This window comes from Tenrec ecaudatus, chromosome 5 (genome assembly GCF_050624435.1).
Source record: "Tenrec ecaudatus isolate mTenEca1 chromosome 5, mTenEca1.hap1, whole genome shotgun sequence".
In the NCBI taxonomy this organism is placed as follows: Eukaryota; Metazoa; Chordata; class Mammalia; order Afrosoricida; family Tenrecidae; genus Tenrec; species Tenrec ecaudatus.
This window is the reverse complement of record NC_134534.1, coordinates 31,381,435-31,393,941: the sequence shown is the minus strand read 5'-3', so window position 1 is coordinate 31,393,941 and position 12,507 is coordinate 31,381,435. Positions and strand designations below refer to the sequence as shown.

General features: G+C 42.0%; 1 protein-coding gene across 1 annotated transcript in view; it reads right to left on the bottom strand.

The window, feature by feature from the left end:
* The window catches only part of ANGPT1 (angiopoietin 1), a 289,630-nt gene that overhangs the window by 19,627 nt on the left and 257,496 nt on the right, over positions 1-12,507 (bottom strand). The window contains exon 8 of the mRNA XM_075549364.1: positions 2,425-2,555. Within this exon, the coding sequence (XP_075405479.1) occupies positions 2,425-2,555 (131 nt within the window). The remainder of the gene's footprint in view (positions 1-2,424; positions 2,556-12,507) is intronic.

The window sequence follows — 12,507 nt, the reverse complement described above, 5'->3', positions numbered from 1 at the left end:
CATTAAATGCCTTCCATGTATTTAAGAAAAGCCTACTTGGACGTTATTGGTGAACAATCCAGCTTAATTGACTCTTAATTCCGGTAGGAAGGAACAAAGATTAGGAAAGCCTTAGTTGCAGAGAACTCGGAGGTATTAACTCTAAAGGGTACGAAGCATCACAGCTCAAGAGAGACTATTTTTAATAAGCAAGGAGCTCAAATACAATATAATAGATGAATAAAGGAAAATGATTAATAGGAAAAACGGTTTTAAAGGAAAACATGACAGAGATTAAATGATGATAGTATGGGGTAATTTATTAGGACTTAAGTTCCAGGTAACCCTCCTTCCCCTGACTGCCATTGTAGCTATCTATATTGTGCATGTTCGCTTTGCAAAGGGAATAGTGTTGCAGACCTGGGCCTTTCTACAGGGAACTTGATAAAGTAACAGCATTTGTTACAAAAACACATTCACTTTTACTATTCCAGCCCAGGCAGTAAGTAGATTCTTTTTTTCTCCCCAACATATGTGTTTATTGGCCAGTAAGAACCAAGTCCAAGAGTGATTATAGATGAAAGAATATGACAAAGTTCTATCGTGTGAAGCAGAAATAAAATCATAAATCTAAGCAATGAAATTTTTTCACTGACAACCAAGAGGTGCATTTTCCTCTTTGCTTTGCTCCATATTTCCATTATTATGACAGGAATATGGACATATTGGAACGCACTTCTAAGGAAAGAAGAGAAAGATTTTTTACTGTTTATCTTTCACGCGTTGTATTTATTTGGTAAGGAAAATTAACTGTAAAAATATACAGGGAGAAAATGAAGCATGTCTCCATATTAACATGGGCAGGAAAGCAGAAAAGCAAAATCCTTTTGTCTTTGCATAAAGTTGATGAAAATTTCATTTGTGCAGTCAGGGAGAAAATGAAGTGCCTCTTTCGGGAATAAAAAATTAAGCACCAAAAGGTAGTTTACTATTCCTGTTAAGAACTATAATCTCAGAAACCCACAGGGGCAGATCTTTTCCATATGCGAGTCAGAACTGACTCAATTTCTGTGAGGGTTTGAGCTTTTTAACTCTAAATTTGAACAACTAATTTTTTAAATGATGATGGGCTCACAAAAGTACACCTGGGAAGCCATAACTGTTTTATGACAAAATGGCATGTCGAAGTTTAAGAAGGACATAATCAGAGGCAAACTAGTAGGCTGGCTTTGACAGTTCTGCAGGTGCTCCCACACTGAGAAGCTGGTCATCGGTGCGGTGAGTGGGCATCGGGGGACTTGGTTGCAGTGGTGAGAGCGGTGGTTGGGAAGGGTGGGGGAGAGGAAGGTGGAAGCTTCCTTCCACACGTTGCTGTGCTCTGTTTACTAACGGGAGATGTTTCAACCTGCAGATCGATCTCCTTCGTTAGAGATTGAGAGTGGTGTCCAAGACTGCCAGTCTCTCAGACATTTGTAGTCGTTCGTTCACGCATCAGAGCTTGGCTGTGTCCCCTATTTGCCATGACCTGCTTCAGGCTAAACGAGTGTGCGTGAACTTATTTTAGTCTTTCTTATGGACAAAGTAGAGATTAGAGTTCTCTCCCCTGTTAATATAGATATGGAGTTCAAACAGCAAATGCAGTGGGCATCTTGGAAAAAGTATGGCCAGAATGCTCCTTCAATGTGACAATGATAAAACCTCAAGGTCAAAAAAAAAAAAAACAAACCTCAAGGCACAACCTTCATAGAAGTTATCTGGAAGCTTCTGGAAAAGGGCAGTATGCTTGGCAAAGTAGAGAGGAACAGAAAAAGAAGGCACCCCCCAGGAGATGGACGGACACAGTGGCTGCAATAATGGGCTTAACCCCAGCGATAATTGTGTGGATGCTGCAGACCCGGGCAGTGTTTCATCCTGTTGTGTAGAGGGTGGTGATAAGTTGTAACCAATTTAATATTATATATTATAGCAACATATACTATTATATTACATAATAACAACACATAAATACAACAATGCACAAAGCCCCTGAGTAGTAGAGAATAAGTGCGAACTACTAACAATAAAGAGGAGACCAGTGCAGGACCAGGCAGTGTTCTGTTCTGTTGTACATAGCATCGCTATGAGTCACAAGCAACTTGGCAGCACCTAACAACACAGCGGTAATCACTTAGGAGGTGGAGTCACAGAGCCTTCCAGAGGCGGAAGGAATATTCAGATTGGGTTTAGCCTATTCCCCTCTAAGTGTTGGGGCTGGACGTAAACCTCTAAGTATGCTAGCAATACCTTGCACAAGAACACATGGTAAATTCGTAGGCAGAACAAAATTATCTCTCGAGACTCACTCTGAAGTTTCCTAACCAGAAGACCATACCCCTTTCTCCTAGATAAGAAACCTTAAGCCTCCAACCGATGAACCCTGACGTAGAGCAGAGCCCCAGGACTTACCTCCGGTTAGCATGAGGGCGCATTTGCACATGCAGTTGTCATTATCAGCATCTTTAGTGCTGAAATCAGCTCCATGCAAGATGAGGCTGCTCTGTTTTCCTGCTGTCCCGGAGTGACCCTTTAAATACAACCTGAAGTTTAAAACAAAACAAAACAAAAACCATAAGCCATTCGACAGAATTAACAGAGCCTAGAAGACTGACTCGCTGAATGTCAATGTTTTTTCATCATTTTCTACTTTCTTTGGACTCAGTTCTTCCAAAAACTTTAAAAAAATCAAAAGTTTGAAAGAAAGACAGAGATAGAAGGAAATAAAGGCAGGCTCAAAACAAGCAAGGGGAAATAAAAGAGAAGAAAAAAATCAAAGTCAGATTCTAACAAAGAAAATATTCCCTATGATCTGAGTGCTTGGTAATTCTTTCGCTCCGCCGGCTCACCCTCATAAAGTTCTCTAAAAAGGATTCTTAAAAAGGCACGTGGGTTTATTTTATTCGTATACATATTAATCTTTAATCCTAACTGACTTTTAGAGTGTCAATACAGCTTAAGTCACGCAGGCAATATTTAATACTGATGATGTGCTAAACATGATTATGAATAGCCATACCAATAAGAAGTCTTGTTGATTGAGGACTTGTTCTGTGCCAGGTCCTCTACTAAATGTCTTCCAGCTGCTCTCTCATTTAATTGTATGTTAAATCTAGGATGCAGACATTTCTAACCTGCTTGACCATTTGGCGAGGAGTCTTGGCAGTGCTGTAGTGGAAGCAATCCACCAAGGTCGGCTGTTCAAACCCAGCTTCCACTCCAGGGGAGGAAGACAAGACTATTTGCTTCCACAAAGATTTACAGTCCTGGAAACCCTAGATAGTGTTGCTCTGAGGTAGAATCAACTCATGGGCAAAGAGTTTGGCTCTCTTAGTTTTCCATACACCAGGAACCCTGGGGGCACAGCCTGCTACCAGAAAGGTCTGGGGGAAATGTGGGGAAGTCTCTTTATGGGCTCACACCCTTGAAGTTCCTATGAGGTCAATTCAATTCTGTCCCACAGCATCACTATGAGTAAGAGTATACTGGATGGTGGCAAGTTTGCATTTTTGATACCTAAACTTTAAATGACTAAGTAAGCTACAATTTAAGTCCCTTTGACTTAAAAAAAAAAGTTCCTATCTTAATTATACATTCCCAGGACAAAAGTGTGTTGAGCATGTACTATACAGTCTTCTAGGTAGTTTGAACACACAAAGGAGACAAGTTACATGCCCTGGAGGGGTTTGCATGTCTCTAAAATTAAATATGAAATCTTAACTTTTTAATATATGATATTCCTCAAAGTACCTACTTTAAGCTCTATCTCTCATGTACAAATTATATGAACCTAGTTAGTGGACTGACCTAATTGAATATATCAAAAAGCACCCCATCTTTTAGAAGATGAGATTCCTGGGTTCCAATCACAAGCACTCAGATTTGGAGGTTAGAGTGAGGCCCAGGAGGCTGCTTTTCCAACGAGTATCTCAGATGACTCTGCAGACCATCCAAGAAGGAGAACATTTTGGAGAATACTGTCCAAAAGTTTAAAAAGCAAAACCCAAGTTCACTACCATCTAGTCAGGTCTGACGCCTAGGGATCCTCGGGTGCAGTGGAGTGGCCCCTGCGGGCGTTCCAGGCTGTAAAGCTTTACGTGAGCAGAAAGCTCTATTTTTATTCGGAAGAGCAGCTGGTAGGGTTCTAACTGCTGACCTTGTGGTTAGGCCCCCCATTGTGTGAACCCACTATGCCACTAGGGCTGCTAGAATGAAAACACTACTAGATAAATCATCACCGTGGTCCAGTGTGGGTCTCTGTCTGAAGTCAGCTATAGAACTGCCCCGTGGGTTTCTAAGACTGTGACTCTGTATAAGAGGGTTAAACGCTGCTCTCGTGTTCATCTGGGCAAAGCGAGCCTTTGAGGAAGGCAGACTGGCTCAGTTCTTTCCATAGTTCTATGGAGCTCAGAGTAGCTACGCTAAACATGTCAGTTTCCAGTTCATTCATAAAGTCTCGGGGCAGGAATTTCTAACTCAATTAGCAGGGTTCCTTTGTATCAATGCCACGCTCTTGCCCAAATCTTCTCTCAGTACTCCCTTCAGATGCTCAGCATGGTCACTTCTTTCTGTGCCAGGATCTTATTTATGAGCCCATAACCACAGGGAAGCCAGGAGGCATAGTGGCTACGAGTCAGGCTGGGAACCAAAACGTCAGCAGTTTGAAATCACAAGTTGCTCCAAAGGAGAGAGATGAGGCTTTCTCCTTGTCAAGAATCATCGCCTAAGAAGCCCACAGGGGCAGTTCTAGCCTGTCCTCAGGGATCGCCAACACTCGATGGCAGTGAGTTTGAGGGGTTTTGCTTTGTTTTGCTTTTGAGCAACAGTATCGTGATGGTTGGTTACCATCTCTGTGCAAATGAGCGACTTGTAAGATCCGGGCCAGCTTTGAACCAACTTGTCCATGAATATTAAGTAGAAACGAAAAAGAGCATGGGACATGTGGGTATATATTTGACTTGTGTTTGCATCTAAGTATATTTAGAAGCCCCACTAGTATTCTGTGAGGCTTGATGTTTTTATTAATGGACAGCATGCTACGTGTGTGCGATTAAACAGGTTTTTCAAATAGGTTGAAGAGATGTGAGAGCCAGAATAAGATACACAATTACATCCTACACAAGTGTTCTTGGTTTTAGTGATTAATAGAATTTCTAGTTATCAGGAGGACTTCTAATGCTGGATTATCACCAAGAGGCTTAAATGAGAGATCAGCTAAACATTCCTAGCAACGCAAGAAGTGTAGCGTCTTAAAGCGTGGATTCACATTTTAGATGGAATGTACCACAGGCAAGTAAGATGGCAGGTTGCCAAGGCGACTCCCTACACGTGTCACCTTCCAGATCTGATTTGGGCTTTTAATTTGGTGTCTTCCCTTGAGGTTCCTAGGCCTTCTAGGACGACTGCACTCCACAGCTCCCAGACACTCATCCAGGTTCCATTTAGAATCAGAAGAGAAGCTACATGGGGCTCAGTCTCGTGATCATATTAGAAAGAAGTTCACATTGGAAGACAAGTTACCATCAGACTATCTCTTGTTTGGTGAACACAGAAACAACCAGAATGGAGGCAGCAAGATGAAGGATTTCTAAAGGAAGTGGTTGCAGAGGGCTATCAAACTAGCCGGGCGAATGTAGCTCATAGGGGTTCTTGATGAACAATGCTCGCTCCATGATGGCCTTCCTTCTTTCCTCTTAAGACAAGTCATTCAGTTTGTCCCCGAAGGTGAAAGCTCCTTCATAGGAAAACTCTGTAGCACAATGATCCCCCCACCCTGTGGTGTCTTTGCAAGTAATTTATCTATTTTGCCAGCATTGTGTCCATTATTTGAGGGACCTTGGTGAGGCTGTTGTTGGGAGCCCTGGTGGTGTAGTTGTGACACTTTGGGCTGTTAATCACCAAATCAGCCGTTCAAAACCACCAGCCTGCTGCATAGGAGAACACAAGGGCTTTCTACTCCTGTAAGGGTTACAGTCTCAGAAACACATAGGGGCAATTCTTCTTGCCTCTCTTACTTGGTTGCTAGGTCAGCATTGACTCTATGGCACTGACTTTGGTTTGTTTTGAGTTTTAGTGTTTTCATTAGGTATTGGATCGATAACTGCAAGGTTAGTGGTTTAAACCCCCTAGTTTCTCTGTGGAGAAAGATGAGGTTATCTGCGACTTTAAAGATTTACAGTCGTTACACCATATAGGGTCCCTTTGAGTTGCAATTGGCTCAATGGCAATTAGGCTTGGGTTGTTGTTGTTATTGCTGTTGTTGTTGTTGTTAGATGCCATCAAGTCCGTTATAATTCCCAGCAACCTTATGGACAATAGAGTGAAATACTGTCTAATCCTTATGTTTGTGCCCATTGTTGTAACCACCGTGTCAACCCATCTTGTTGAGAGCCTTCTTCTTATGTGTCGCCCCTCTACTTTACCAAGCATGATGCCCTTCTCCAAGGACCGACCTTTCCTGAAAACATGTCCAAATCATGTGAGATGAAGTCTCACCATCCTTGCCTCTACAGAGCATTCTGACTCTACTTCTTCCAAGAACAGTGGGTTTGTTCTTTTGGCAGTCCAAAGTGCTTTCAATGTTCCAGTACCATAATTAAAATGCATCTAATCTTTGATCTTCCATATTTAATATCCAAATTTCACATGGGATTTTGGTTTGGAGTCAATTATTTATCATCAAGCCAATTCTGCCTCAGCTCAACCCTAAAGGACAGACAAGAACTGCTCCCTTGGGTTTCTGATATTATAACTCTACAGGAGTAGAAAGCCTCTTCTTTCTTCCTCGGAGCATCTGCTACTTTTGAACTGCTGACTTAGTGGTTTGAAACCCATCAAAGAACCCACGATGCTGTCAGAGCTCCTTAGGACCCCTGCTGGTATAGTGAGTTAAGTCTTGGGCTAACCACAAGACTGGCGTTTCAAAACCATCCGTTGCTTCAGAGGAGAGGGGTGAAGTTTTCCACTCCCTCCACAATTGGCAGCTTCAGAGACCTAGTGGAGCACTTCTACTTTGCCCTGGCGGCTCCCTCTGAGTCAGAATGGACTTGCCAGCAGCAGGCTTGGTTTATTTGTTTATTTTCAACAACTCCAGTGGGCTATAGGTCAGGGAAGGGGTGTTCCTTCATTGCTGTTATTTGTTCGGGGAATGGAAGGGGTGATGGCAGCGTTGTACAGCAGTTTTCCGCTAAGTGGAAGGTGCAAACCCACAGAGCGGCTCCGCAGCAGAAAGGCGTGATGCCTCACGGAGAACAGTAATAAAAGCTCTCACTCTGTCCCAGGTGCTCACTGTGAGTCAGAATCCACTCCATGCCCCTGAGCCAACAAGGGCATTCCTGTCATGAAATCAACCAGCCAACCAAACAGCAACAACAGAAACAATTATTTAAAGGGCGGCTTGTACAGAATACATAGGTGGTTCTTTTGAATAGCAGTTCAGGCTGATTTCTAAAATGTGTTGGGTAATGAACTATGAATGATTTTTTTTCCTATTCAGCTAATAGTTTCCCTAATAGACATTGAATATACACCGATGACCAAAACAGACTGGATTTGAGTATGTCTGCAAGGTATACTGAAGTGCCAGTCATTAGAGAAACTCCTTCCCAGAGGGAACACCCTGGGACCCGGGTGTGCACTCTGTGCTCAGCCAGTGTAGATGTGGTCTGCGTGAAGAACGATGTGCTGTGAGATCAAAGCCAAAGGCTCCCTAGGAGCAAACATTGGGCTGTGGGGCGAGAAATAAGGAAGCTGCAGAGAATGCAATGAGCTGTGACCAAAGGGCAGGCACAAAGTAGAAACAAGGAATTCATCCCTTAACCTATTTTTTTTCCTAATTAAGAGAGGAAAAGCAAACCAAACACATGTATCAGTAGCACTGAAGTCATAACTCCAAGGACAGTTAGCGTTTTTACTCCCAGTCAGCATCATCTTCAGGGCAATTTTTTAAGACGATAGATGCACATTAACATCGATGATAATTCGCCTGTCATCCTGATGAAATCATGTTGACCTGTTTTTCTCTGTCAGACATTTGGATAGCTAGACGTGGCCAGAAAAACAGGATAATGGTGCATGCTGTCATTGGAGAACCCGCTTCCCAACTACACCCCTGTATGAATAGAGTGATGATGGAACATTCCTTTCTTTAAATTAGTCAGCCCAATCTCATTAATTTGTTTTCTCACTGATATTGTTTTAAGAAATTATCCTACTGCTTACATCACTCAATCTCCACTATATTTGGAGAAGAAAGAGCCTCTTTCATTACCCAGGGGTGTGGGAGCTACATGCATGACAAACTGAAGTTTGGCCTTGGCTATGTTATGGTAGACAGACAGCCTCTCGGATAGCTGAACTTTCAGGTCCTAGGTACTGACAAGCTGAGCAGATGTGCATTTGGGCCCTGAGTTCTCCCCCTGCCACCATATGGAATTAGTTTGTCTTTCTCACAATTACTTGGGCAAAAAGGAAAATGACCCCCCCCCCCATTGTTCTCTTTCAGAGCTTTGTAGCAATGACTCAGTCTGCTTGAGTTTCCCACCACTGCTCTGCCTCCTGGCTGCGCTTCCAGCCTTGGGTCTTCTTTATGTTGCCTCTGCCACCCCATTGAAAGGTACCAGCAGCAAAGAGGGATTTCGCAGAACACCTCCAGCCCTGAGTTTACATGACACTTGTGTCATCTTTGGCTGAAAATAAAGGCAGCGTTTCTCTGATGAATCTATGGAGACAGGAAATAGTATTTTCCTTCCTTAGACTTTTAGTAGGAAAGGTATTTGTTAGGTATTAGGGAGACCTTCTCAAGAGGTATGCAAATCAGTAGCACTGTAAGAAACTGCTAAGGAAACTGTAGGAACATTTCAGGAGACACAAAACGGCTCTAAACGTTTCTTGGAGGACATTTGTTTTGGAAGCTGTGGAATTTTAAAAGAGGGACATGGAGCATCTTTTCAATGAAAACATTGTGAAACTGCTATCACAAAAGCTGTTGGATTATCTTAAAAGACAAGAAGCAAAAGGGACTCCATCAGTCATGCGAATGTGTTGGGAATATAATGTGAACGACATTTGTGAAAGTCTATTCTCCTCCCCCACCCCCTATTTGTACTCGCAGCTTAAATCCTTCATGTTTCTCTAGAACACCCTTTCTGTTACTTGTGTAGTGTTAAAAACATTCAATCCACCACAGTGAAAGAATCACTGAAATAGAACATGGCACTAATGACGAGATAAAAGGGAGGAGGTAAACCACATTATCTTAGAAAAATTGAGACTGAGCCTCATGCTCAATCTTACTGATATTGATATAAAATGTGACTTCTGGCTAAATTATATTTTCCAATCATTTTTACAAAATAATATCAAGGAGGTTGTTTTATCCCCCTCCTTAGTCCAAGATGGTCCAAGTGCAATACCGTGCTTGTAAATGGCCGGAGTGTTACCAAATGCATCTCCTCCCCACTTCGCCCCATCTACACAGCCAGGAAGCCTTCTCACTCTGCATACCTCTAACTCAGGGCACAGGTAGTTTGGTTGTCTCTTGTGGCTAATCTGTTGCCTTCTAGTGATAATATTTACATATGAGGGACTTCAAAAGGTTCATTGCAAAACTGAATTAAAAGATGCTGGAATTGTTCCATGAGCTTGTTGAAGTCCCGCTGGCTAGGCCTCGTCTTGCTAACCAGACTGTAAATGCCTAAAACTATTTATGTCGTAGCCATTTCTGTAGCGTTTCCATCAACTACACAGAAACCAAATGCTCAACAGCAACACCAATAACATCTGTTGCTGCCAGGTTGGCTCTAGTGCATGGCGGGAGTCAAATAAAAACTTCTTGAGTCCATTATAAACCAACGAGTTGAAAGTATCTACAATTTAAGTTTATTCATTTTAAATTGTTCATAGGAACTAGCAACATGTTAATGATAACAATGTAATTCTATTTTAAAATTCAAGTCTCATGGTCATTTTTTTTTCTTAATTGAAATGTAGCCAACGCTAATGACCTAATGGTCTGTTCAAATCATATTGGGGCACTGTTATAATTAGAATGGAATTCGGTCTTGTCTGCCAACAGGCAAAGCTTTAAAGAACCAGCTCCTTGAATAAACCATTAAACTAAGTCTTGGAAGTCCAAATTTTAAACGAGAACAGCAAGTTTTACACAATGGCCCTACAGCTAGCGATGAAACATGGAACACAAAGACTAGAAGCTCACTGCCTTTGAGTCGATGCCCACTTATAGAGATGCTATAGGACAGGGCAGCGCTGCTCCAGTCAGTTACCAAGACCAGACTCTCTAAGGAGTGGTTGGTGATACCTTGCCAATCATGCAGCCCAACATGTCACCAATACATCACCAGGGTTCCTATATCTATAGGTATGGCTTTTCTATTGGATAATTCTGTTTCAAAAGATTTATTTTCATTACTAGAGGATGTTGTTGTTCTTAGGTGCCATGTGAATAGACTGAGATGCCCAGTGACCCCAGGCGACCCAGTAGAACTCCGAATACAGTTTTCTCAGGAGCCAGTAGCCAGCCCCTTCTGCTGTGGAGCCTTTGGGAGAGTTCAAACTGCCACCTTTTCATTAGCAATGGAATGCTTAATCCTAGCACTCCGCCGGATGCTTTATTCCAAGGTAGAGGGTTTGCTTTATTAACGTGGTGATCAGTTCTTAGGACTCTGGGACCTGGTGGAGTGCCTATTAAGTTGGTCTCTTTAGGTCTAACAGTACTTCCCACATATTAGGGCACCACTAAGAAATCATATTCTTTATTGTCTAAAAAATGGGCAGGAGTTTTGCTTATTTTCAAGAACCTCTTTATGGGAGAAGCGGCGCTGGTGGTGGCCTGGGCTATGAGTTTGGCTGCTGACCACAAGGTCAGTAGTTCAAAACCACCATGCCCTGCTCAGGAGAAAGAGGAAACGTTCTGCTCCCATAAAGATTTGCAACCTTGGAAACTCACAGAGGCAGTTCTAGTCTGTCCTGTGTTTGGTTGGATTTGGTCTCTGCAAAGGTGAGAAAGCAATAGGAAAATCAGTCAATGCACATAGGAAAAGTAGCGACTATATGTCCCTACTGCGTGATCATGAGGATCTACACTCATATAAGTAGAAGGGAAAAGAACTTTCAAATTAACTCACAGTGTGGGTGAGAAGATTGATATAACTACTAATGAACCAAACTTGATTGATAGAGATGTACAGGCATCTGAACAATAAGGAGATCGAGCAGATGTAGGCGATTTGGTACAAAACAAATATAAATGAACGACAGACCTAACCATAAAGCCATTAACCCAAATTCTATCATCTATCTTTACTTTCTAGTTGCTACAAAAAATAAAAATAAATTAAACAAGCAAACAAAAACCATAAAACCCATTAGCTTCTAGTACTGACTGCATCATGCCACACTACTTTCTTAGAGATACAATATGAGGAATTGGAGTTTCATATCTAATTCACATTATAGCTCTTATCCTTTCTGATGTTCAGTGGCTTCCTCTATTAATTAGCTCTCTTAGCAGCACCAACCATCAAAACCAGTTGCTATCAAGTAGATTCCAACTATCATGCTTCATGCGTGAAAGCACATAATTGTGCTCTAAAGGGTGTTCAGTAGCTGATTTTTAAAAGCAGATCACCAACACTTTCTTCCACGGTGCCTCAGAGTAGGCTCCAACCTCCAACCTTTCAGTTAGCCCACCAGGGATTTTTAAAAAAATTATTAAATAATTTTTATTAGGGGTTCTTACATCTCTTATCACAATCCATACACTCATCCAGTGTGTCAAGCAGATTTGCAGCCAGAGTCATTGTTAAAGCATTCTCTTTCTCCTGGAGCCCCTGATGTCAGGTCCCCATTACGTCCCTACCCTTCTATGTGGTTGTGAAGATTGAATGAGGTAACGCCTGTAAATCCATAGAAGCATTGTCTCATGGAGAGTCAGCACTTCGAGGATATTAACAAAAATGTAAAGAAACCAAATATCCCAAATTGATAATCATACAACCTAGTTTAGCTTAGTAAACATGAGTTATATGAATAAATACCCTGAAATTAAGTGTGAACTCATATCATTTTGATAGAAATATGTAGGCAGAGAGAGTGCTGAAAGTGATGAGGTAGAAAACCAGCTAGAAGGAAACACGCATGTGGGCAATCAACTGGAGAAGTGGGAGGTTAAAAAATCACTCAAATTCTCATTTTATTTCCTTGAGTGCTAATTACCAAAAGAAAGAGGCAGAGTTTCTCTGCTGGATGATCAAAAACTGTCAGCCACAAACTGTCAATGCTGCCTCACAGTGACCTTATAGGACAGAGCAGAACTGCCCCTGTGGGTTCATGAGACTGGAATTCTTGACGGGAGCGGCAAGTCTCATCTTTCTCCACTGTCCTGCTCTATGTGTAACCAGTATATCACACAAACCCCTTACTTGGTTCAAGGCCTGCATTATTTTAACTCAGGAGCCTAAAGCTAAGCTTACAATT